Source organism: Phycodurus eques, chromosome 12 (assembly GCF_024500275.1).
Source record: "Phycodurus eques isolate BA_2022a chromosome 12, UOR_Pequ_1.1, whole genome shotgun sequence".
Classification (NCBI taxonomy): domain Eukaryota; kingdom Metazoa; phylum Chordata; class Actinopteri; order Syngnathiformes; family Syngnathidae; genus Phycodurus; species Phycodurus eques.
Genome location: NC_084536.1, coordinates 22,371,006 through 22,398,750, shown reverse-complemented (window position 1 = coordinate 22,398,750; position 27,745 = coordinate 22,371,006). Strand labels below are relative to the sequence as shown.

The following is a 27,745-nucleotide window of genomic DNA, read 5'->3' as shown; positions in this document are numbered from 1 at the left end:
TTAATGCATGTTTTTGGGATGTGGGAGGAAACCGGAGTGCCCGGAGAAAACCCACGCAGGCACGGGGAGAACATGCAAACTCCACAGAGGCGGGGACGGGGATTGAACCCCACACCTCAGAACTGTGAGGCTGACGCTCTAACCAGTCGCCACCGTGCCGCCCTTCCCAAGATTATTTAATGATATTTACACGCAAAAATACACAGAATACAAACGTGTAATTGAATTCAATGAAGCACCATCGCTAAAGTGTACTGGCTTTTAATCTTTTCCATTTCTGATTGCACAAAAGTAACATATTCAAAATGCTCCCCCAGGTCCTCCGCTTATCATAGCCCCTCCCCCTTTCCCATTCCCTCATCCAGGCGCATTAACATTACTGCAATGTGCTTCTCTGCTCTTACCCTTAACTCTGCACACTCATGCTGAAGTAGCCCATCACCATCACTAATTCAAAAGGCATCACCAGTACTCAAGCCAGAGTAAATGGTAAAAGCATGAATTATTTTACATAGTTATGAAATTACCCATGCAGCTTTGTGTGAGAGTAATGCAAATTGTTCAACAAACTCATCATACACTCACATTGTGTTATTCAGATGTGACGCCTCAGACAGAAATAAGACATTATAAATGTGCATGTGCAAATGCATATTAAATGGAACAATGTGATGGGGTTGCACACAAAAGTAAACATTGGAGTCTTATTTTGAGGTATTTTAAAGTTTTAATAATGCTGACCAAAAATGACAGGAAAGTGTATACAGTGTCCATGTAATCAAATGAAAAAAGTGCATTATTTTAATTTAATTGCATCCTGTGCAATGATTTGTCTATAGCAGGTACAGAGTATTTCTCCAACATATTAGGTATTTATAGTTTTTAAAAAACAACATAACTATGAGAAGTCTTTAATACAACCAATATATAATTTCAATATTTCTTATTATATACTATTAAATACTTGGGTGGAGGTCTGTATGCATCATCATAGAAGGCTTAAATCTTTTTAAAATTCTATGATTCCAATATTTTTACATTGTTTAATAAAATATAGTGTACACAAGGCAATATATTTCTTTTTCTCACAGCAGTTCACATTGGTAGTTACACCCATGTCTCTTATGTTATGGCTTTAAAATCAATAATTTGGATACATTATTTGTTGCACAGTGTTGTCGTTACGTGGATTAGTGTGTCTATGATGGCAGACATGTTGGCAGAGTGATGCATCAGTGCCTTCACACTTGGGTCTTCTGGGGAGCTGACCAAAGACGCCTCGGCGGCTTTCAGCAGACACACGTAGTTGATGATTACGTCATCCACTTTGGCTACCACCTCGCGCTGCTGTGTGTCGCTGCGCAGGCCTTCCGCGAGGGACATGCAGGCTTGAGTGAGGCAGCAGAGTGTGTGAAAACTGTGCGTCAGCGTGAGAAGCAACTCCTCCGGGCTGCCGTACTCTGCGTCCATCTGACCGCAGGCGCTGCTTAGCACTTTAGCCTGCGTGACGAGCAGCTGAGAGAAGGTCTCCGTGTCGGCATCGCCAGCCACCATGTTCTTACCTTGAGACGTGTTACTGGAACGCAGCAAGCTAACCATCTCTAAGGCATCCGTCCGTGCGAGTGCAAACCCCGTACGAAGGCTGTAGGTTTTTCCCTTCATTGAATTTACATGAGCCAACCTCTCCTCCAGGCTCATTTCAGCCATGTTACTCTGCACCGCTTTATTGTCGGCTTTCTTATCGCCAGTTGAACTGACAGAGAACATGAGCTGGGAGGCATCCCTTCTATCATGCTCAGTGTTCTTCTGTCTCCAAATGAAGCAGCAAATGACCGGCCTACGACGTCTCCATGCACCTGTATCCAGCCGTGCTGTTGACTCTGGCGGCCGTCCGCAAGCTGTATTGAAGGTGGCCAAACCATGTGACAAACTTTTGGGGACAGTTTTGGCATACAGTATGCGCTGAGCTTTTGAGCGATGTTGTGATTCCAATTTCTGACCGGCGCTCTTCCCTGTGAACGTGGCTTTGGTCCTCTCTAACAATGCCTCGAAGTTCCTGGAGCCTGGCATTATGGCGCTCCAGCTCCTCCTGCGTATCGGAACCCTGCGTGGGTTCCTGAGGCTGCCTTTGAGAAGGTCACGTGAGGGTCCGCTAGAGGGGGAAGGCAGGGCATGTGGGTTGGACTCAGGTCTGGCCCGTATTAGCCCACTGGGCTCTGTGCAGATTGCTAATAACGATGGTGACATGACTGTGTTGGTGTTACTGGTCTCATGACAGAGCACTAAAGAGGTCTCTTCTCCAAGCGTCCTCTGCTGTGCGCAGGCTACACTAGGGGGAGGAGGAAAACAGAGAACTGTTAAGCATCCACTTGACAGCATTTGACAAATTCCTATATACTGTTCTTATTTTTAATATATGTTTTACAATGTGTTTTACATTACTTGGGCCAACTAGTAGGGATGCGTCACGTGCTAGGAGCCGCCTGGACCCTTAAAGTAGCACCAAATGCCAAGTAGTTTTTGCCTCACAAGTCACATGTAGTTGTACTATTAGTGTGCAAAAAATGTCATACAGTAGTGAGGAAAAAAAACTAATAGAGTAGTTGTTCTATTAGTGTGCTGAATTGTCTTGAGGAAAAAGAGCATATTAGCACATGGACCTTTAGTGCTTATCAAGGACATGGAATAAATGCTGAAATGGCTTTCCATATACGCAGCTACGGAAACTAGTTCATCGTGGAGCGTTCGTAACGATAAACGTCATATATCGGGACTGCTGCAAACCGAGACCCCTTGTAATTTTCAAAAACCTTTTTGAAAGTGTTTGTTCGTGTTTTCAGGTTCCAAAAAATGTTGCTGTCGTGTAAAAACGTACGTCTTGTGTAGAGAGAATGAAATTTATTTGAGTTTGTTTAATACATCTGTATTTTAATTGTTGGAAGTCATTGAGCGGCATGGCATTACTTAGTTTTACCTGTGGTTTCTTTGATCTTTGATAATCTGTGACCGCTTGTCTCGGCTATTTCCAAATCCAGAATCCGCACTGGTCGTTCCCTGGGTCTTCCTCAGTTGCGTGGGTTCCTTATTTTGGCCCGGGGGAACATAGGCCTTTTCCTCAGCACAAGTTACGTAACTCAGCCCCTTCAAAGAGGACTCGGACAGTACATGCGTGTTGTCTGTGACACAAAGGGGAGAGTCCATTGGCGTGACACAGCTGCTGCTACCTGTGCTACATCCGGCATCTATAGAGGAACACTGAGAACTTTGGAGAGAATGAGCCCCCTCACTCTGCAAGGATGACATGCGCTTGCTCAAGTGGTATTCGTATATCCTTGTGACATCTTGCTCCGATGACGTCATCTTAATTTGCTGCTCACCATCCCGTGAAGTATCAACGCCCTCCGGTCCTTTGGAGGGAGAGCAGAGTTGGGCATTTAACGGTTGGCTTCTTTCATCTGAGTCCTGTTTCCCTCCCTTCACTGTCAACCTGTCTGTGTGGGAGGCCTGTGACTCATTCACATATTCTGGAGAAAGAGCCTCGTCCATTTTGTTTTCTGGAGTTCTGTGCAGCCATTTTTTATCCCGGTCTTTGAGGGAAGTTCGCCCCAGATCAAGCTGATTGACATAAAAGGAATCTCTCACTGTGAAGGTATTATACTTCCCAACAAGATGCAGAGGCTTCTCTTTAGCTAGCTCTTGGGAAGTCACATGCGATCTTTCTGAAGGGTCACAGGTGTCTCGTTGAATTTGGTTCTCTATGTCCCCCTGTTTTGCTCTGTGTCTGCTCATAAGTGAGCCAATATGCATCTTAGTGAAGTATTCACTAACTGATTTTATTTCCATTGTCTCTGGCTCCATCTCACCACCGTCAGAGTGGAAAAGCTGGGAGGAGGCAGTGGCCGCGGATTTCAGCTCCTCACCCTGATGCTCCTGCACAGTCCTGGCTCCACTTTCACCGAGTCCCTCTGTCTTTTCATCATTCGTGGCTTGGTAACCATCCGTCACAGCTACATGCATTCTCAAGTGGTGGTCCGAGTGTCTTTGGGCGGTGGCCAGCTCTGAACTTTCCGTCATCTCGGATGAGTTTGTCTCATTGCCAGAATCTGATGACTCCGGACTAAACGCTCGTGATATTTCTACACCTACGTGCCACAGAAAGACACAAAATATAAATTAATAAGCACAGTCATTGTAGGCAACTATAAAACAATCATATCATGAAACAAGTGAAAGGGAAAGATGGTAGTTGACTGATAACTAACTTCCATCCATCCATTTTCTGAACCGCTTCTCCTCACTAGGGTCGCGGGCGTGCTGGAGCCTATCCCAGCTGTCATCGGGCAGGAGGCGGGCTACACCCTGAACTGGTTGCTAGCCAATCGCAGGGTACATACAAACAAACAACCATTCGCCCTCACAGTCACACCTACGGGAAATTTAGAGTCTCCAATTAATGCATGTTTTTGGGATGTGGTAGGAAACCAGAGTGCCCGGAGAAAACCCACACAGGCACAGGGAGAACATGCAAACTCCACACAGGCGGGGCCGGGGATTGAACCCGGGTCCTCAGAACTGTGAGGCTGACGCTCTAACCAGTCGGCCACCGTGCCGCCCTGATGACTAACTTATTTTAGATAATACTTAATACAAAATGATAGCTTTCTTGATAGCAAGACATACATTCTTTTTCATGAGTAAAACAATTAATTGTAATAAGAATCAAAATAGTAAGCAATAGTAAGGATGGGTACAAAGGCTTTTTTTCAGGTCCTACTTTGAGATAGCGCTGAAAAATTACTTTGAATAAACATTTTCCAAATGTGAAGACCTTAATCAAGGAAGCTAGCTGCAAAGCTTGAAAGATGTTAATTTACGATTATTTTGGTACAAGTAGTAACAAACACCTTATCTTGAGGTGCAAAGGAACAAAAACAACAACAACAAATATTCACAAATGAACAGTATGGTAATGAACGTGAATGTGTATGCACAAATGAATGAAGAAACTCACACAAATGGAAATATAGAACGAAATGGACTTTATTGGAAAAAATGAACAGCAAGAAACAAAAAGTGGATGGCTGGAGTATTTGTGATGTTAATGAATGAATGTTACAATAGTAAATGGGGAACCTGTGCTGTTCTCAGACTGTGCGGGTTCCTCAGATGCAGCAAGGGCCTCGAGTGCTTGCAAAGTGGACACAACAGCTTCATCGAGGGGCTCCCCCTGGTTCTGAGCTCTGTGGACCGGCACTGAATCTATGAGGGACACTGGGATATCATTGCAGCCCCCCTGGGCTTGACTTTCAGCTTCCTGCTGCTCCTCCTCATCAGAGCTGTCCCTGAAGCCGGGCGGAGGAGCGGCAATGGCCAGGTTTAGAGAGTGCAGCAGTACGTCACTATCCTCCTCATCGTTACCCTCCGGTGGCGGGGGGAGGGAGGTCAAGTCAATGATGTCATCACTGGACCCAGAGAGGGAGAGCAATGTAGGCTTATCAATGTCACTCATCACCATGTCCTCTTCGCAGCTGATGTCATCCTCGTCTTCTGCGTCATCCGTTGTCTCTGCATAGCAGATATCATGCAGCAGCGGCTCCTCAAACATTTTGGTGGAATATTGATACCCATCGCCGTCTTCTAAGGCATCCATCATCTTGTAGTCCTCCTCAAGACGCCTGTACATTGGGCTGTTATTGTCTAAAATCTCTGAACTGTCATCCATCAGTCTCTGGTAGCCCAGGTTTTGGGGGTTTACGGTGTCTAAGGGAGGATCTCCAAATATGAAAGACACCTTTGCACTCCTACAGGGTTCTTGGCCTTTGGTTCTTGGGACATTAAGGTATGTTTGGGTGGGTGGTACCCTGAAGAACTCTGCCCTTTCAACCATATGTATTGAGTGCTGAGCCTGGTGGATCTCAGCCATGTAGGATGGTTGGGCTTCGCTTCTGCTTCGGTCAAGGTATTCACACTCCAGGTCTGAGAAATCCTGGCTATACCTCTGGTTGTTTCTGTCTTCATATCCCTTTTGAGGTGTGCTATATGTACACTCGATGGCCTGGTAGTTCTGCTTGATCCTTGCTGCATGGCCTGCAAAGAGGAGCACAAATGGTAAATAAAGCTATGGAATGCCCCAAGATATTATCTTATAAACATTGCGGACATACTTGTATCCATACTGTCTGTATTCTTGGCCACATTAAAGATGGAACGCCGAGAGTCCACCAGTAATCTGTAGTATCCAGCAGTCAGACACGCCAGATTCATTGCATCGACGGATTCCATTAAAAGAGTGATGGGCTGTGAAAGGGACAGATAAGTAAACTAATTAGAGTTGGAGGAAAAAGGTATGTGAACCCTTTGAAATTTCTTTAATGTCTTCATAAATTGGTCATAAAATGTGGTCTGATCTTCATCTCAATCACAAGAATAAACAAACAGTCTGCCTAACTAATACCACACAAACAATTATGCATTCATATTTTTATTGAACATAATGTAAACATTCCCAGGACAGGGAGGAAAAAGTCAGTGAACCTTTAGGATAAGGATTCTCCTGATTCTCTTCAGGTGTGAGCCAATCTGGAGTCCAATCAATGAGTCAAGATTGGAGGTGGCTTATAGCTGCTCTGGCCACAAGAAAACACACCAGTTTAGAATTGTCTTTTGTCAAGAAGCATCGCCTGGTGTGTACCATGCCTTGCTCAAAGAGCTCTCAGAAGACCGACAATTATGAAAGGTTGACTTGTATGAAGCTGGAAAATGTCTTAAAAGTATCTCTAAAAGTCTCAATATTCATCAGTCCACAGTTAGACATGTTGTCCATAAATGGAGCAACTTCAGCACTGCCCCCCCCCCCCCCCCCCCCCCCCCCAAAAAAAAACATTGCTGCACTTTGAAAGTTTGCTAAAGAGCACTTGGATGTTCCACAGCACTAATAGAAAAGTATTCCGTGAACAGATGAAACAGAGTTGAATTGTTTGGGAGGAACACAAAACTCCATGTGTAGAGTAAAAATGGCAAAGCACACTAACATCACAACCTGATCCCCACTGTGAAGCATGGTGGAGGGAGCATCATGGTGTGGGAATGCGTTCATGCCACAGGGCCTGGTTTTAGTTTAAGCAGACTATGTTTATTCTTGTGATTTGATGAAGATCAGACTTTATTTTATGACCAATTTATGCAGAAATTTAAGAAATTCCAAAGGGTTCACATACTTTTTCCTCCCACTGTAAATAGGTCATTCATAATAATTTATAGTGACAATAAAATTGACTTGTGTTGGTGTAAAGCTGTAGAAAAGATTCCAACCTTAACATCCAGAACATGGAGCTCCACTCGAACTTTGTTTTCATCTTCTGCATACATCTCGATGCGATTGACATGGCTGAAATCAGCCAGAAGTGCCACTAGGTTGGTTTTGGTGTTAATCACATGGCTGATGCCATATTTGGGACCAACCAGCAAGGTCACTTCAGTGTGCTTCTCACCTTGCTGTAAAAAGAATAAGCACTACTATCACTTCCCCATGCATACTGAACAGTAGAATTAATGTTTTCATGGCACATGTTAAAAGTAGTCTGATACACACGATGGTTTCACTTACAATAAGTGTAGACTTAAACACCCGACCTCCATAAAGCCTCAAGTCGCTCAGATACTTCAGATAATGGACCTTAGCCTGCAAGGCGGTCAGCTGCAATGTGCAACATTAGATACAGTCAGAAATGATTCATATGAGGATTTCTCAGCAATTCCTTTTTCTTAGTCAGAGTAAAACATTTTGTTCCACAACCATATCAGCGGTGTTATGAAACTCCAGGTGGAGAGAAATATTTTTTTCGGGGGCATAGGGTAAAGGGATAGATGCAGATGACAGAAATACTATGAATGCAAGTCTTTTCGTTTCACCTTTTTACCAGGTGGAACCAGATTCTGGTTGGTTTTGAGGATGTGAGTGAGGGCTTTTTTGATGTTCTTCTCTTTCATGCTGGACAGCACTGCAGGAGGCAGGAACAAGGCTAGCCCCCACTCCTTCCTGTGGATGTGCAATTTATAAACATTACAGAAGGTCAATCAATTGTGAGGGAAGAACAGTAGCCGTCATTTATGCTAATCAGCGTATATGGCCCTGGCATGTCAATATTTGGGTTATCAACTCATCAGCAGCTCATGCTGCTTTTGCACTGCACAGCACTGGCTCGGCTCAGGTGGTCGGATTTACACTTCAAATAGTACCTACAATTGGAAACTGAAAACCACGACACAATGAATGCATCAGATGGAATGAGACATGCTAACAAACAACAACAATGAAGGAGAACATTTGTCCACAGCCAAATAAGAGTAACAGGATATGTTGGTGTTAGAATTGCATGTGTTTTATTTTGTTTTTTCCAATTCATTTCCCGCTGTGTATCCCGAAATGTTGTGATGATGACAAATCAGGGAGGAGTGGCCAGCAGTGGTTTACCCATATGGTAGTGGCTTGACACATTTGGCTGACCACATACTAGAAATTGTACCATGTAGTATCAATTAAAAAGTAGCAGCAGCGAATCGAGCCGAGAAGATACCGAGCAGTGGAAAATGGCGGTATCCACCGAGCACTATATCATCCATCCATCCATTTTCTGAGCCGCTTCTCCTCACTAGGGTCGCGGGCGTGCTGGAGCCTATCCCAGCTGTCATCGGGCAGGAGGCGGGGTACACCCTGAACTGGTTTCCAGCCAATCGCAGAGCACATACAAACAGACAACCATTCGCACTCACAATCACACCTACGGGCAATTTAGAGTCTCCAATTTATGCATGTTTTTATGGGATGTGGGAGGAAACCGGAGTGCCCGGAGAAAACCCACGCAGGCACGGGGAGAACATGCAAACTCCACACAGGCGGGGCCGGGGATTGAACCCGGGTCCTCAGAACTGTGAGGCTGACGCTCTAACGAGTCGGCCACCGTGCCGCCACTATATCATTACAGTATTAACATATATTGCTATGGACATGGACAAGAATGAGTAAATGTAAACAACAAAATGGCTGTATATTTTTCTGACTCTCCCTTTCAATTTCAGCCCCATGTCACGCGATGTGAAATCCTTTCTACTTACTCAATATACTTGAGGGACACTTTCTGAGACTGCTTGGTATTGATGGTTAGAATATACATTTGCAGGGCAGCCAGACGGAGGGCAGTGTCATATTTCAGCTCTGACCCGAATCGCTCTAGTACCACATCGTTACAGCTCTGTAGATGTCACAGAGGGAGAGGACAAGATGGTACATTACTGACTGAATGATTACAAGGGCACAACTCTTACAATAAACATGCATCTAATTAAACTTGGCAGTACGTACTACCGTATCTATAATATTGATCTATTGTTACTCACCTGGACAAAGAGGTACTCAAATGCTATAGCATCTCTCCTCAGCAGCTCTAATGGGTCCTTCGGGACAAAAGTGATGCGAAAAAAACACTTCATCTTGTGTGACCCTGGCCTCTTTGTCACCTAGAGCATTAGTCATAGATAAACAGTGTCACATTAAGTTAAACATTCGTATTTGCATATTCTATGAGAGCGTGTGTAGCATGCGTCATCCATTTATTATTGACCTACTACAGGATCAATTGGTATCACAAGATAATGTTTGATGTTGCATGATTGTTTTCTTCCTTGTGGATAGTAAATATCACGATGGAGGCATCTTGAAAATAAGTTGTTTCATTTGGTCAGATTATAATAGAACCTTTAAAGTTGAATTTAACAGTCGTAAAATTCAGAATTAGATCAAAATATTTGGAATAAATATGCCTCTGAAGTTATGTTTTGTTGTGATTTCCAATCACAAGATTGGATCGCGACAACGCTGCTCAAGTATAAAATCAAACCGTTTTCTGGGATTTTTTTTAAAGTACATTCTCTAGAGCAGTAATTTCCCAAGTGCTGTCATTGCTTGTAGGCATCCGATGTAAAAAGAACCCTTCAACTTTTAACTTTAGGATACTACTGACGTCTGCTGATTCACCTGAGTTAGCATCTCTTGCTCATGCAGAAGCATCAGTTTGCTGGCCGATCCTTCAACTCTATGCTCCAGAATCAGAGAGAAATGTTCGATGCTCTTAATGGATAGCTTCTCTTGCAGCGTCAAGATGACATCCTTTCCAAACAGAAATGTGAAGTCATTACAACTTCAAAGTAATGCAGGAGACCGTCGTCTACAGGTATGTAACAGTTAGTCAAATTCAAACGGATAATCTGACTTCAGATACAACCCATAAGGCCACAGTGAACAGTTTTGTTGTGGTTGCCATATTAAGTTCAGATCATACAACTATATTTGATAGAGTTGCCACCTACCTTTATAGATGTGTTGCTGTCAAATTTAAACGATTTAGTCTGACCATTCTCCAGGTAGACCTTGAGAACATTTGGCATGAAAAGAAGTGAGTTGTCCTTCACAATTTCCTGAGAGAGGAATGAAAACAAAAGACCATTCAGAGGAAAACATGGAAGAACAGAAAAACTCTTTTCAATTTGTGGCTGTTTTTGTTTTACTGCGGTGTGGAGACATGGGTCAAAAGAAGACTGGAAACAGCTGGCCTGGCTATTTATCATTTTTCACCTAGCCAAGGGATAACAAACAACATAACCACCTATCAAGATGCCCTCTTGCAAACTGAACACACTATTTGAAGTTCTAGGCAGGTAATTAGGAGCTACGAGTCTCCTATTTTCTTTAATATCTCAATTTGTAACAATAGATAGCAAATTAAAGCAATTTTCCAATAAACCTTCTAATGTAATCAATGCATTTTGCTTTGAATCATAATTCACAGCTGAAAGCCTCATGTAGGCTTTCGAATTTGACCTGTATGCATGCATCAATCAAACTCGGTTTAGTAAAACTGGATCTTTGGTCTTTTTTCTCAATTCAAAACATTACACCAATGCAGCACTGGTTTTACTGCAAACAAAGGAATGACTGCATTCTTGATGCTTTTGTTACTCTCACAATCAGTGTTGAAATACATGGAGAAAAAGCAACAGTGTAGATACAGTTTCTCGTGCTGGTACATCAATGCTATGTGAGCGATAATACGGTATACTTAATGTTTTTTTTTTTTTTTTTTTAGTGGACCTTAGATTCATCACTTTATGAGCTTGTCTGTTTTGGGGTTTTAATGGTTAAGTTTGGCCCACTATCTCCTCTTTGTAGGTTCCTAGTAATACTCTTTCTGACTCATCACTATAGTACTTTATAACAGTTATTTTTAGTTCTCTTAATGCAAAGTAGAGCGATGTATCATTCCTTTCCAAATCAGTTCCCTCAGTTAACACACTTTGCAGTTGCTCTCTCTTTGTGACACATTTGATAAACCAGTAAAGTGCTTTGTGAGAGCAAGTGCCTCCATCTGTCAGTCACGCCTACACACTTTCTATTCCAGATTGATGAAAAGAAATATTTGCTTATCTGCTCTGTGTCAGCTTTGAGAACACAAAAACATTGCGTGTGCAACTTACAGGAACCTGGCCGTTGATGATGACTTCTTCGGCAAAACGGACTTTCACAGGATTTGTCTTTAACTTGGCCTTTTTGGCTGCACTGATGAACGCTGACTTGGGTGACTTTGAGAGTGAAAGGAGAAAACATGAGATTTTTAAAGGACAATCAGGTCCTTTTAAAATGAGTTTTATACACTCGTTCCCATCTTTACCCGCATTCAAAATGTATCCTTCTTTGAAACATAATAACCCCGCTCACCATCAAGTGTGTCATTGAGACTGCAAAGAAATGTCTGGTAAATGGAAGTAATTACAGACTCAAATAGAAGAGCTGCTTGGTCCTCTTGAGTATTATGAAACTACACAAATCCTTTCCTTTCTGCAATTGAAATCCTTCTATAAATTTAATTGCTTATTGAAGTCAATACATTGTTTAATCATAGAAAGCACTATTGATTAATGTCTGATTATTGTAGACAATTAAAATATACCAGTCTCTCTAACATAAAAACGTGTGATTCAAGCTTATTCATTCATTCATTCATTCATTCATCTTCCGTTCCGCTTCTCCTCACTAGGGTCGCAGGCGTGCTGGAGCCTATCCCGGCTATCTCCGGGCGAGAGGCGGGGTACACCCTGAACTGGTCGCCAGCCAATCGCCGGGCACATATAGACAAACAACCATTCACACTCACATTCACACCTTCGGGCAATTTAGAGTCTTCAATTAACCTACCCTGCATTTTGGATGTGGGAGGAAACTGTAGTATGATTCAAGCTTATTTTGATGGAAAATGGAAAAAACTACAATTCAACTGACTGACATTTGGCTCAGTTTTGGTCACCATCTGGTGTTTGGTGGCTGGGAAGTGTTGGCTTGTCATTGAGTTCATCTGCGGTCTTACAAAGATATGATGCTACATTTACAGTGGCAGCACATTTGGCCTAGTGACATATTTTTGTGTCAACACCAAACAAATGAGCATCTAACTGAAACACTTACCGGGTATGGCTGAACAACAGTTAACAATATGGACTCCTTGCAGCTCCTGTAAAAAAATAACGCATAGATAGATTACATCCTTATGCTTTGGGTCATGAAGGACTGCTCATCCAACCAAATATTGTCCTGTTTTGGATTTTAATTATTGGACTGCAGTACTGCTCTTGGCAGCTCTGTGTTCCTCGCAGAAGACAACAGAAGCTGCGAAGGAGCAGCCACACAGGGCGCTTTTCCCTAGATGAATCTCATCTATGTCACGTGTTGTACTGTGGACACATGCAACACGTGATTTGGATTTCTTTGCCAATCTCTCTGCCCATCATCCCAAACCCATGATAACAGAGTTATTGTTTTGAATCATCATCATCCTCATTCTAATGTGCCACCACCTGTCTTCAGTCAGTCAACAATTACAAGGGCAAATGCAATTCCTTCCGGGACGCTAGTCGAGCTTTGTATTTTGAAACCATTTCTCTGTAAGGACATATAAATAACGTCTTCCAAAAAAAAAAACATACATTTTTTATTTTTTTATTTTGGATTTGAATATTTTTAACTGCATTTTTAACTGCTGACATCTCGCAAAATCTGCTGAGGACTTTTGTAAAATGCAGAATTCCACGTTCTGTGCAGCTTTGGAGGTGACCTTATTTATCAAATTCCGGTGTACAACGAGGTTCCACTGTACTGTATGTCAAAGTATAAAGAAATATACAAATCATCACACAAAACATCTAATTTGTTAAAGGCGGCTTTTACAGACTGCTTACTCTCCAGGCATGGTGGCCGCCAACTGAATCATTACGCATAGTAGGCTGATTTGAACATTTTGATAATTTGCATGAAAATGTATGAGAACTGCTATATCGTGTTATACAGAGAAGTAAAAGTGTCTTCTTGTGTTCTCCTACCTGACAAGGTCAATAACCCTCTCCCTGGGTGCGGAACTGACTGGCTCATCATTGATCATGATGAGCTCGTCCCCTGGGATGAGCTTGCCTTCTGAGGGACCCCCTGTTCGCACACACCAAACATGTTTAAAAATATAAATCAGTCATCATTTCCTGTGTCACAACCTATGAGCGCTTGCTCATCGAGTCTTGTTAAAATCGATTTTTGTTCTTTTTGCTTTTTGGGAGTATTTGCCCTCCTCCGGGGCTAAACTGTTGATAATGGGATGAGTCACTGTTGTAGTAAAAGCTGAGTCACTTTACCTGGTGTGACTGAGCGGACCAACACGGGTTTCTCACTGCCTGCCACAAAGCCAAAGCCAAGCACTGGGTCTCTTCTCATCTCCACCTTCCGGGGTGCTGGTGGCACAAACCTGTCTCCATCTAGGCGAACCTCTTCCAGGGAGTTGCTCTGGCTGAATTGGCAGTGAAAATGACATCAGGATTTTGGTCGTTATGTTAAATAAATAACTTTGTTTTACTGCAAAGTAGTCTTTTTGCTCTCTGAGGTGGTTTTGCATGCAGAACAAATACTGATAATATGCCAGCCTGAATCAAAACGTTCCTCAATGTTACTGTCGGAATTGCATACTTGATAATTGGTTGGTGAATTTTTTGATTTTGTTTGTCTGATTTACTAAAGGTTTGCATGTGCAACAACAAGTGCAAATGTGATTGTGCCCGAAAACAGATGAGCAAGCTGAGGTATGAACCTGGCGCAACCAAGGATTGCGTCTGCCAAATGCGCTAAATTGCTGCGCAGTTCATTTTGCTGTGCAAATGTGCTGGTGAATTTCACATCTTAAATAGTTGGTCTGACAGGCAGGTGCGCTACAAACCAGGTGTAAAGTAGTGCTAGCGTAGCGCAGGCAAGATGAGAGACGGCGGAGAATAACTTTTCGAATTGTTTAAAAGCCAATCAAAATGATAGCATTACAATTTTGGAGCTTCTGAATGATCTAAGGGCTGACTTGGATCGATGACAACCGATGACAAAACTAATTTCTCTGCATTTCCTTACATCTGGGTTATTTCAGCGCACGGTTCCAAATGGTGCTGCACTCCCTCAGAGCAGTTTTCCAGGTGTACTGTCTCAAGTTTAGAGTGTGTACAATTATCTAATCAAAGATTGTTGTGCTTATGTAGTTTCCCTAGAAGATTTCAATTAGTATCTCTTGTCTCGCATATACATTGTTTAGTTTGTAGCCCTTTTTACTACAACTTTTGCCAACAGAAATCTGTTTAGCATCCGATGTTTGCGATATTAGAAAATCAGGCCCTAAGAGTGGATGTTTTTCAAAATGACACCATTATTACTATGTAAACTCTGAAAATGTTTGTCTGATCTGGTGGACAGTGACACCTAAACAGAGAAATAGTGACGCTGTTTCTCAGGGTCCATGACTGACAGCGGCCCTAGAAAATAGTAATTTCAATTGGCATTAAAAGGACCCAAAGTGAGCAGTTGTTCCGATATTCCAACTACTGGCCTGGCATGTACTATATATTGCACCATTTTCAGTCATTTGTGGCAGTTCGGGCAACGTTACGAAAACACCTGGTTTTCTTGTAATATAATCTCTACAAGAGGCTATGATAATGGCAGGAACTGTCCTCGCTCATTCTATGGCAATCACAACATTCATAACTGCAAAGCATTTTGTATTTTCCATCCTTAACCTTGTCAAGAGTTTTTCAGCACAGAAGCACAAGGAGAATCTATATGGTGCCAGCAATGTTGGTTAATTAAAGCCTTTTGCCTTGTCAGACAGTTTGTAATTCACATTTATTCTTGACACACGTGCTATTCGACAATAATTACTAACAATTAACCGGTCACGACTCAAAGACACAGCAAAATCTGTCGGTCGCCCCAAAACAAGAAATGGGGCAAAGGTGCAGGACAATGCTCAACAGCCCTTGGGGCCCTTGTGATGTATGCAATGCCTGGTGGTAAAGTGTAGCATTATTGTATTACGCTTGTTGGAAATGTTTACACTGATTTTAATTAGTATCTTACTATCTTCCGGTAGCACACTCTGGCTATGAAACAAACAGAGTCAGCTTTTATTGGGCCCCGAGCATGTGTTACGGAGGGCCTCTTGAAATGTGTTTCTTTGTTGTTGTTATTATTCATAGGCTAAATTAACCACTCATTTTAGGACTGTTTTCATACTCGAAAATTGACAAAATCTGGCAAGTGTGTTCACCATGGTGAAAATGTACATTTAGTAGGAGTCACTGAAGAAATCGGTTCGATACTGTCCCCCTGGGATTTCATTCAGGAAAATTTAATTTGTTAAACATGTCTTATCAAGAGAAGACCCACAAAAAAAGTATCAAAAAGTCATGCCTGAAAAGACACATGGAGTCTGCCATTCGGTTTGAAGGGATCATTTTAGGGTAATTTTGGTTATATCCTAAAGTCCTTCAAACACAAATTTATCGTTGAGATTTTGTGTGATTGTGACCACATTTGAACCAACCTTGACCAGGTGGGTTGTGCTAAGTTGCAAGACTCACGACAAAATACAAAACTCAAATTCACAAGGTCAGAGCCAGATCAAACACCTCATATAAGTGACAAAGGTCCCGTCCTGAAATGATTCATAGCCCCTGACCTAGTGGCAGAAATGTATAGCTGCAATAATTCAAATCTTGATGCGCTGGTTACCTTCCAACATCGAGTCTAACTGACGTACCACTTAATTTTCAATTGTCCCTGACGGGCATGGGGCCATTCTGCCCTGTAATTGTTCAGTCTCTAAAAGTATTTGACATATTTTGACAACAATAAGCACTTATCATTCATTGTTTTGTTTTTTTAATCCTCCAAGTGAGGAACTAAACAGATTGTTAAAACCATATGGACCTGTCCCGCCTCTTCCCCAGAATCGGCCACCTGCTAAACATGGCTTCTTTCCCATTATGTCGACAGCCACGCATGTGACGGCCCTTAATTATACCCATTAGCAGCTAGCATAGCTCCAAACTGAAAGGTGTGCGGAGAACATTTGCGATTTGTGTGGATTTGCATTTCATTTTGTTTACTGGAGCAGTGCCCCCAAAAAAACAGACAACTGTGGCATCACGCCGACAACATTTGTTCCAGAAGAACAATGTACATGTTGGAAAGGACAGAGCTATGTTTATCCCCGTTCTCTACTCACACCTGCTTCTTACATTTTCTAGCCACATTCACAAATAATGACTCATGTTCCTTTGCATTTTTGTTTGACGTTTCATCCTTTAATTGTCCACGTTTAAGAACAGTATGCTTCAGCCAGAATCATCGATGTACTGAGAGTACAGTAGTGTGGGTAGAGCTCCTTGGATCTCTTCCACCACCAGGCCAGTCTCCTCTTTGATCCTTTAGGTCCGAAAGTTCCGGGCCACCATAATTGCTGCTCATGTGTGGCAGTGCAAAAGTGTGCTAAACAAGTCTGTGGCATTGCGCATCACTCTCTGTTTCTACACATAATGCAAACGCAGCTAACCTGTGGATCTGTAGTGATCTGTAATGTAAAGACTATATACTCCGTTGGTGAGTTTGTATCATCTCATTTGTCTGTAATGGTCAGATGAAGTATGGTAGATGGCGCACATTGCACTTTGCGCAAATTGCATCTCTGAAACCGCTGATTTCCCATACTACAGTACTATTAATTGTTTTTGTCTTCCCTCAACATTTTGTGTCCCCCTTCAACATTGAATCCTTGCCATCACCCGGATGGTGGAAAACTACTGTACTGTGATGTGTTTGCAACAGTGCTATTTTGTGTAAGACACCCACTTCGTCTGTAATATAAAGAGTTATCCGCAGCTTACAAAAAACCCTTTGCTATTAGATACACCTCAACCAGGCTACTGGACATTTCAAGCGTATTTTGGAGAATGTGGATTATGCTTTTCTCTGTGCCTCATTACTGTTGCAAACCTGTTTTGACACGACTGACTAGTAAGAGCTGAGGATAGAGTAGATTATATATTTTTAATGTCATCAATGCACTAATTTCCAACGTAATTGTCAATCCTTTTAAAGACCACTCTATTGGCTTTTTATTCAATGACTTATTGAGACGTGACATCCTTGCATTCATTGCATTCAGCAGTACTTAACCAAGACCATCTGATAAGAAGTCTTTGTCAAATCGTATTTGTGATGATTTTCAGCACTCTTCCAGAATCACTCCCTCGACTGCATCACATCCTTTTAATTCTGTGTCATACTGTTAATAATAAATGGCCACTGGTACTGTATGCGCCGCTGTCACGCAGACACGTTCCTTCAAGGAATGTTACCAACTTTCATTGTGCCCGGCGGCCTGGACACGCTCAGATGGCCAGTGACAGACATACAAGCGGACATTTGATTATTCATGAGTCTCGCACAAATTTTGATGACCGAGGTCTGAAGCCAGAACAGCCTCGGTGAATCTGCCTCATGCAGATGCACTCTCGGGCTGCATCCAGCGCTCTCACTTCTTATATAACACCTCTCCACATCACGCACGCCGGGCTACAACCCTTGTGTGACTAGGCTTCACCTCCTCATTGGTGCATCACGTAAATACACAAGACAGAGAGGCGAACTGAAAATAAATACATAGAATATCCGGTACGGGTCCTACAGTACAAGCACTTTCTCTGTAAACAAAATCTCAAGAAGTATGCAGCACAGTATGTCATAATAAGTCCAGTCTGTAGAAGAACACTTTCACATTATTTTAGGACATGCACAACAAAGGCTCTTTCCCTTTACCTGACAATTAATTAAGCCAGAATCCTCTGATGAACGAATCAAGCGGCAGTGCAAAAGCAAATTCCCGCCGAGGTGAAATTGGTTTAAAAAAAAAAAAAAAAAAAAAAAAAGTCCTCTTCTGCACTCGGAAGACTGCGTGCAGAGTGTTGTGGGTGTGTGAGAGGGAGTGTGTGGTGTGCAGGGCATAGAAAAAGAGAAAGAAAGAGAGAGAGAGCACACAGCAGGCTAGGGAAAGGCGAATCAGTATTCCGAATGCACAGATGGAGACGCCGTGGAGGCAGTGACGCTGCTGGAATAATCATAGCTTTGCCAAGTGGTCTGAAACATCTGTGGGTTGAAGCTCTTTTATACACTCACTTGATGTAGAAGTCACGCCCCTCTCTATTGGTGCCCATGTCCCATCCATTGGGGGGTCCCTGCGAGGTACCCCACGTCCCTGAAGGGGGCGGCCAGCCTGCCGACTTGGTCCTGTGGCTGCGGAGGATGGAAGAAGAGAGGGATCAAATAAGGATTGTGAAAAACGAGTCGTGGCCTTTAGACAGAATTTTAACTCAGACCCAGAGGAAAAATTTGCATACAAATATTTTTCATAAAAACGTCTCTGTTTACATGGGAACAATGTCTTGGAGCCTGAAATGTGATGTGCGGATTGATACTGAAATATTCATACCTCCGATACCAAATCATTATGCTCTTAAATCGATTCTCAGTTCATTCACTTCAGGTAATGTATATCATAAACAGGAACACAGTGGAAAGTAACTAAACTACTGAGCTCTTGTCTAAATGATTTGCGATTGACGGGAACGACTTCTATCCACCTGGATAAGTGTGTGTTGTGTAAGCGCAGCGGGACTGCCATGTTGCTCTGTCAGTCACTCTAACTATGCAATGGCATTTTTGCAGAGCGTAACCGCAGTCATGTGTAGGGCTATTTCAGCCCACAAACAGCCAAAGACTTGGTTTGAGATGTTTGTGGAAAAACCTTTGAAACACCTCAGAATAAAGCTGAAATATGTAACTTCTGGCACCCCCTAGGCTTGAATTCTGCCTTACAACAACAGAGCCGTCGCTTCGATACAGTATGACGTAGGCTATGCCTCGGCCCCCGGCTCCCTACCCCTCTGCCACCCTCCGATTCTACAACAGTTTTATTCTGATTTGAAGCACAGCCGACGAAGAAAAAAGGTTCTTCAAAAGAGGTCATTGTTGTAAAGTCCCCATTATTGCTGTGTTTTGTGCATGCATTGTTGGGTACCAAACATTGTGGCTTTTACAACAGCCACCTTGTCAGGGAGCTAAGGGGTCCTTGGGAAGATGTGTGGAGTTGGTTTGCGGCAGTTATTGTTTTCTTTTGAGCCTGTCTGTGTTTGTGATGAACATATCAGCCAGAAATATGCAAGGCAGTACAATGCAGACTGAGTGAGTCACTCATTCCCTATTATTGCTGCTTATGTGCATGCATCGTTCAGTGCTGAACTTTGTTCATTTCACGTCAGGCACCTTGTCGGGCAGCTAAGGGGTCCTCGGAAAGACATGTTGAGTTTGTTCGCGGCAATTATTGTCTTTGTACTTTCCACAGTAATAAGTGTATGATTATTTTCTGCTACAGAAATTCAGAAGCCTGGCATACCAATTAAAGCATTTTCAGTCATTTTTGTAGGTCCATGTGAATGGGTATCCTTTTGTCGTGAAACCTTTAACCATCCATTAGACAAAGCAGCAGGTCTAAATAGACAAAATGTGACTTTGCTGTGACTCAATCAGTTGGACGTTTTGTAACTTTCATGAGATTCATTCATTAGATACAAAAATATTGAACTGAAACAGGCTTCAACATATGATGTGATTCAATACGCTTAAAATAGGAGACGATTGCATGTCGCCTGAAGCATGAGTTGAAATGAGCTCAAAGGGGGGTCGACACTATTTTCATTTCTTTCAGCCATTTAGCAACATAGGAATGCAAAAAAATATGTATTCTGTATCGAGATATCTGAATTATAAGCGATAAGAAATTGCAACGTGATGAACTGGACACTACAAAATACAGATCAAATTAATTACGTAAGCATGATTCACTCTTGTTCTTATGACAGGCATGAAATTGGCTTTGATTTCTTGAAAGTCAGCACATTCTGACGAAAAGAGGCCTGGACAACTAGTTCTCCACTCAATAACTTTTAATCTGATGCACACAAAAGCAAAAGCCAAACTCAACAGGATTCAGAAATGTTGATCAGAGAATAAAGGCAACAATTATCCACAAAACAATCAGCCCTAGCTGAGTCTCTGAAGGACAGTGGCTGTCCCAAGTGGCGGTTCATGACCAACAGGCCACAGACTGGCACATGGTCCTGTCTTGACACTTCGTGTGTCCTGGGCCCTTACTGTCCTCAGTGACTAGTTGCAGATGAAAAAGGAAGCACTTTCAAGAGGACTTTGTATGTTTCTTAATGAAAACAAATATTCAAGATCTTGGATGAATAAATGCAATCTGCAATCTGGTTTCCAACTCCTTTACATGTATTTATACTTTTTTCCCACTTACATTTTGTAGATTTTTACAAATGCAAGGCTTAACCTTGTCTTGATCTTGATTTGGTCCAGACCAACGTTGGTCTAGTTCTTCACTGTTATAGCTCATCAAAGCCCTGGTTTTATCTTGGTCTCATCTCCTTGAAGTCATGTCCTTGGTCTAACATTTTCCCAGCCTTGGTCCTGAATTGGTGTCATCTTCTCAAGGTCTTGGTCTTGACTTTCTCTGCTCTCCTCAAAAACCTGGTCTGTTATTACCTCAGCCTTGGTCATGATTTGATCTAATCTCTTTGAAGTGTTGTTCTTGACTTAGTCTCACATTGTCTCTGTCTTGGTCTTGAATTGGAGTTATCTCCTCAAAATATTGTCAGATCTCCTCCAAGATTTGGTCTCACATTGCCTCAGTCTTGATCTCGATTTGGTCTCGACCAACCTTGGTCTAGTTCTTGACTGAAAGCCTCGGTTACTTACTCACATTGTCTCATCCTCTCATGCCTTCATCTTGACTTGGTCTCACGTTGCCTTGGTCTTGATTTGGTTTCATGCCCTCAAACTTTATTGTTCTTGATTTGGTCTCAGCTCTTAAAATCCTTCGTCTTGACTTCCCTCAGCCTTGGACTCATCTCTTCTTAAACTTGATGTTGACTTAGTCTCACATCGCCTCGACTTGCATCTTGACTTGACATAATCTCTTCAATGTCTTGGTCTTGACTTTGTCTGATCTCCTCATAATCTTGGTCTTGAATCGGTTTTGTCTCCTCGAAATCTTGCTCTTTTGACTTTGTCGACTCACCTCAAAATCTTGTAGTCAGTAACAAGATTTGATCTGATCTTGTCAAAGTCATGGTCTCGACTTAGTCTGATCTTGTCAAAGTCTTGGTTTTAAGGGGGGTTTTGGTTTATGTGATCTTCGCACTACTACTATTACAACTATATATTTCCTCTTTTGAAATTGTACACTGCCCTAAATTTTGCCTTTCTTTGTGACCACTACCTACCCCCTGATATAAATTGGCAAAATAATTCGTACTGGTACCTGTACTTGGATATTTTTTTTTCTTGGTTTCTTCCCTGTCTTTGTATCTGCACCCTGACTTCCATATGAAAGCAGTGGCAGTAAGTAATGTCACTTCAAAGGCTTGTCTTCTGTGGAACAGGGCTCTTCACATCCATTATTCAAAGCCTCCCTGTCTCTCCCTCTAAATGCTTCCCTAGTTATTGTAGTGGCCATAATAAGTTGTGTGCAGTGCGCTCGCGTCTGCATGGGTGCGTATGTTAATGCGGGTTGTGTCCGCTGGCATGCCCCGCTCGCATGTGTGCACATGCCCGCAACATGAGATGTGAACACTATCACGCCCTCTCATCAGCACCACAGCAGTGTTTTGCAACAAAATGTATGTAGGTGATGAGGTATCAGAAATAATGTTTTTGCCTAGTAGTTCATCTGAGGCAACGTGTTTCCTTTCCCAAAGCAAAAATGTGCTCGCGGTGTATATGAGTTTACAGATGCATGTTTGACACACAGCACATTTGCTGGGAGAAGGCATCAGTGGTGTATATTTAGAACACATTTCCTGCAGCTCAAATGATGTGTGTGGACACGAGAGCAAGCTGTTGAGGTACCAAAAGTGAGGTGGATTTTTATCTTTCATATTTGCACATTTTATTATAAGACAAAAAACAGATATTTATCAAAAATAATTTTTGTTTTATACAGTTGTCCAAGAATGTTGCTAAGATATTAAAGGCTTTCACGACGACTTCAAAATTTCCATTCGAAAGAATGAATACATTTGATTAGCTTAATTATTGTACTTTGCTTTATTTTTGAACGGTCCTGAATCAGTACTTTAAGTTTGTGACAACAAAAACATACTTATACAAAAAGTATTATATTTGGCCCCTTTAAATGACGTCCAAATGTTGCAATTTTGGACATTAAACACATGAATTAAATAGTTAACTGCTGAACTCCGTTGCCAACTTTGTTGCTAAGCAAAACAGCAACATGTAAACAGTCTCTGAGATGAATTTAAGAGTGGAGTCTTACCACACGTTGATAACCAGTTCCCTTTACACTACGATTAGATAATTTTATGTTAGGTAGATAAAGCTTTAAAAAACACTTTGGTTCCAGCACTCTGACATATGATCAGCCTGCAATGTTGTGAGGATCCCTGTTTATGTTCCCGGGCATCTAGATGCCTTATTCGCTCTGACCGTTCCTCTATTTTAGTTCTTGCATTTCTCTGAATCGCTCCACAATAGTCCCTTTTTTAATTTGGTTTTTAACTTCTCCTTCACTTTCTTTATGCATCAGTAACATGCTTTGTTATTCCAAAAATGTGTATATCCAAATAAAGGCTTCCCCCTAATTGACACCTCCCCAATCTGAAGTTGAGTAAATAAACGCGCCTGGCCACTATTTGCAGAAATATGTTAGTCCTATTATTGGCCATTAATTTCCCTTATGTATTGAGAGTTTACAACTATGAAAAAAAAAACAATCCTGGAATTTTGAAACCCTAATTGAAGCATTAAAACTAACACAAACAACCGCTTGATACAGTACTTACAGTTTCAGATGATTTGCCCTCAAAATGTTTCTCCCAATTGACAAACTGTCTCTTTAAATCCATTTTCCGTTCACATTCGCTGAAGCACAATAGATCCCGTGATCTTTGATTTCTTGTTACTTTTCCTGAGCACGATGCCGTTGAGTTGCAGGACCCAGGTTTGTGTAGACGCTAAATAGGGTTCACCGTGAAAATGATCTTCCCCGCGCTCGCATAAATAAATGATGGCTGCACAGTCGCACCGGACTAAGTAGTCGAGAGCCAAGTGGGTAAACCATGCTGCACAATTCATGAACAGCTTACCCAAGAGTCACAGTGTGGACAATTAAGAAATGTGCGTCCCTCGAGGATGTTTTGATGTCAAATTAACACTGAGTACTTTCAAATGCTTGTTTTTGTTTGCATGTCACTTTTTACAAACTTCTTTTCAGAAGAAACCAAAAAAGAATAATGAGAAAAGCTGACTCACAATGAATAAAAAGGATTTCTTTCTAAATATGACGGTTCAAGGGGAGCAGTTGATTTAAAATTTGAATGGCAGATCACAATCAAAATCCAGCCAATTAAAAGACTTAACTTCCTGCATCTTAATTAGAATGTCTTCCAAAGTTATCAGTAAGTACTTTGAGTTATGCTTTGTAGGAGATGGGAACGGATCACTTTTCAGCCCTTCATCAAATGTGCATGACCAACGTGATCCTTGCTTTTTCACTGTAGTTCACTTTCGCTTTCATCTCTTTTGAATAGCATGAAGGCTTCTAGTGTGTTATGAAACGCTGTAATCCTGTTCATGCGCATGGTGTCTATGCATTATAGAAAAGAAAAGCCATATCCCAAGAGGAGCACATCCCAACACGCACACACGTACTCAAACTACTTTGCATAAATCACATTGATTATGCCCATTATGTGTAGCTATATACAATCAAACCACACAAAGACCTGCAAGCATTTGTTCCACTTTTTTTGTAAAATCATTAGGGAAGTGTTACTGTATGGCTCCCTTTTGCGCACATTTTTTTTTCTCCCTTCTAGTTATGTGCTGTGTCTGAAGGCTCAACTCTTTTCTTTTGGCTCACGTGGCTTTCCCAGCATGCATCGCGTCAAGCCGGAGCCACATGAATCTCTCTCGTCTTTGTTTTAGAGGTGCCACCGTCAATCAAAGACCACATTAACTCTTGTCAGTTGTAGCGCAGGTTTGGTGTGGTACATTCTAATATTAGAAGCTACAGTAGATGCAAGTCGAAGGCCCCAAAATTTCGATGGCACAAAGACTCGGAATTCCAACCGATGTCCTTTTTTCATGGGGGTGGGACTCATTGAAAAAATAATATCATTAATTGAAGGCTTTGTAATGAACACATATTCTACAAATATACACATGCTATAACTTAAGTCACAGGAAAGTGAAAAGTCTTCTAAATTTGACACACCACAGAGAAGAGTGTTGTTCGGAGCCTTGCCAAATTTGAATGATTAAGAAAATTGCCAAGTGTCTAAAATGAGACTTCAAAATGATGAAAAATCAAGCCATTGTCTCCACTCTCGAATGCTGTGGGGCGTGTCTGTTGAATGCGCTCAAACCAGGCCCTGCTCAACTATTAACTATCAATCAAACTCTACTATGACAACCTGGAAAAATGGATGCTAGTTTGTCTAGCATATTTCCGATGCCTACACATAACTTCATGTTTGAGCTGCGAAAGTATACTGCATCCGCTTAAAGGTATGTATTCGGTGACTGGAATACCGTATATCTCACAGGAGTGTCAAAGGGCTTTTTCACGCTGCGAGAACGAGGTGCCTTAAAAAGGGAAGATGCATTTTTGGGGTATAAGCACAGCTAGCTAGCTAACTGCACGGCTAGGAAGAAGGCAAGTTCTTATATAGTGGTGCAGGGGTGGCTCATGCCAGGGTTAAAGGGCTTCACTGAGCCACGCCCCCACAAAAATCAGGAAAACTGTTTGTCGCTATAGCTCCACAGAAGAGTACTACACAGTTCTCAGTCTTTGTACACGCTTTCAGCTATTATCTTCAAACTTATCTAGTAATTAATAAGTCTGCATTCACGTTATGATTATTTGATTTCAATCTACATTTTCCAGCTGAAAATATTAACAAGATTTGAAAGGATGTTTTATCAACTGTTACTTTTTTGTAGATTTTTTTTTTGCAACATTTAGACCCTGATTTTCATTTTTTTTTTCATTTAGACCCCACCTTCCGAAACCATGCATTTTACGTTGAATAAAGACTCTAAATTGCCCATGAGTGTGACTGTTTTTTTGTTGTTGTCTAGACTGTATGTGCCCTTTGAGTGACAGGCAAACAGTGCAAGGTGTGCCCTACCTCTCGCCCTAAGTTGGCTGGGATGGACTTCAACTTCCTCCCGTGATGAGTATATCCATCCATCCATCCATTTTCTACCGCTTATCCGGGTCGGGTCGCGGGGGCAGTCGCTTTAGCAGGGATGCCCAGACTTCCCTCTCCCCAGCCACTTCATCCAGTGTGGATGAAGTGGCTCCACTCCTCCACTTGGGGCAGGATCTCGTCCCCGACCTGGAGAGGGCACGCCACCCTTTTCCGACTGAGGACCATGGTCTCGGATTTGGAGGTGCTGATTCTCATCCCAGCCGCTTCACACTCGGCTGTGAACTGCTCCAGTGAGAGTTGGAGCTCACGGCTTGATGAAGCCAACAGAACCACATCATCAGCAAAAAGCAGAGATGCAAAACTGAGGCCACCAAACCGGACCCCCTCTACGCCTCGGCTGCGCCTAGAAATTCTGTCCATAAAAGTTATGAACAGAATCGGCGACAAAGGACAGCCTTGGCGGAGTCCAACCCTCACCGGGAACGAGTCCGACTTACTGCCGGATATGCGGACCAAACTCTGACTCCGGTCGTACAGGGACCGAACAGCCCGTATCAGGGGGTTCGGTACCCCATACTCCCGAAGCCCCCCCCACAGGACCACCCGAGGGACACGGTCGAACGCCTTCTCCAAGTCCGCAAAACACATGTAGACTGGTTGGGCGAACTCCCATGCACCCTCGAGGACCCTGCCGAGGGTGTAGAGCTGGTCCACTGTTCCACGGCCAGGACGAAAACCACACTGCTCCTCCTGAATCTGAGATTCGACTTCACAACGGTCCCTCCTCTCCAGCACCCCTGAATAGACCTTACCAGGGAGGCTGAGCAGTGTGATCCCCCTGTAGTTGGAACACACCCTCCGGTGCCCCTTCTTAAAAAGGGGGACCACCACCCCAGTCTGCCAATCCAGAGGCACTGTCCCCGATGTCCACGCGATGTTGCAGAGGCGTGTCAACCAGGACAGCCCCACAACATCCAGAGCCTTTAGGAACTCCGGGCGAATCTCCTCCACCCCCGGGGCCCTGCCACCGAGGAGCTTTTTAACTACCTCGGTGACCTCAAACCCAGAGATAGGAGAGCCCGTCTCAGAGAACCCACACTCTGCTTCCTCATGGGAAGGCGTGTCGGTGGAATTGAGGAGGTCTTCGAAGTATTCTCCCCACCGACTCACAACGTCCCGAGTCGAGGTCAGCAGCGCCCCATCCCCACTATACACAGTGTTGGTGGTGCACTGCTTTCCTCTCCTGAAACGTCGGATGGTGGACCAGAATTTCCTCGAAGCCGTCTGGAAGTCTTTCTCCATGGCCTCACCGAACTCCTCCCATACCCGAGTTTTTGCTTCAGCGACCACCATGATGATGATGAGTATATACTGTAGCAAATAAATGCTTTTTCTCCAAATCGACTGCCTACTGAACATATAGTCTTCATGCTGCTCTTATCTTTGCATGTGCAGTATGAGCGACATGGATAGATGCAGAGCCAGACGTCTAATGCGATTCTGTTTGCGTGTGAAAGCTGCAGAAAGACGACAGATGAGAGGAGCGCCTCCCGCAAAGCGGCCCGTGGAGAAGTGGCTCAGACCGAGAGGAACCTCGCCGATTAAAGGCTTTATTCCTCTATGACTCGTTTTTAGTTTTGAAGAGCAAAAACCATTTTTTTTTGTTTCACAAAATGCCCCACTACCCCCAACCTTTCTATTCCTCCCACTACTTTGTAGCTAATCCCGCCCCGGTCAAAATGAGAGCTTGTTAGGACCGGCTTCATTGTGCTCTTGCAGTGCAACCAGCAGATTCAGTGATATTGTCTGAATTAAATGAGAGGCTTGTGCTGAAGAGTAGGTCTTAAACCTGCATTCTTTGTTATTTACAGCAGGGGGCGACCACACTGGATTCATTGTTCACTTCAACGCTTCATAGCAGTTAACCTGTCAATCAGTGATCTTCTCCTTCTCCGCCCCTTTCTAATCTGAGGATCACTTCAGTTGAAGATGACAACTACCAGAATGAGACTCATGGCTTCAAAACATTACT

The 27,745-nt window shown here is 42.7% G+C and overlaps 1 protein-coding gene across 3 annotated transcripts in view; it reads right to left on the bottom strand.

Moving 5' to 3' along the window:
* Positions 1–698: 698 nt before the first annotated feature.
* frmpd4 (FERM and PDZ domain containing 4) overlaps positions 699–27,745 on the bottom strand; it is a 45,170-nt gene continuing 18,123 nt past the window's right edge. For 2 of the 3 annotated variants that reach the window (XM_061692601.1, XM_061692602.1), the window contains exons 2-17: positions 18,584–18,700; positions 13,729–13,880; positions 13,426–13,528; positions 12,515–12,560; positions 11,530–11,634; positions 10,366–10,473; positions 10,034–10,165; positions 9,397–9,516; positions 9,115–9,251; positions 7,912–8,038; positions 7,607–7,696; positions 7,312–7,494; positions 6,165–6,297; positions 5,134–6,087; positions 2,975–4,142; positions 699–2,329 (exon numbers count right to left, since the gene is read on the bottom strand). In XM_061692601.1, the coding sequence (XP_061548585.1) occupies positions 1,159–2,329; positions 2,975–4,142; positions 5,134–6,087; positions 6,165–6,297; positions 7,312–7,494; positions 7,607–7,696; positions 7,912–8,038; positions 9,115–9,251; positions 9,397–9,516; positions 10,034–10,165; positions 10,366–10,473; positions 11,530–11,634; positions 12,515–12,560; positions 13,426–13,528; positions 13,729–13,880; positions 18,584–18,700 (4,846 nt within the window). In that variant the 3' untranslated portion in view covers positions 699–1,158. Of the gene's footprint in view, positions 2,330–2,974; positions 4,143–5,133; positions 6,088–6,164; positions 6,298–7,311; positions 7,495–7,606; positions 7,697–7,911; positions 8,039–9,114; positions 9,252–9,396; positions 9,517–10,033; positions 10,166–10,365; positions 10,474–11,529; positions 11,635–12,514; positions 12,561–13,425; positions 13,529–13,728; positions 13,881–18,226; positions 18,310–18,583; positions 18,701–27,745 lie in introns of those variants that run through there. The other variant, XM_061692603.1, reaches the window with a different exon arrangement.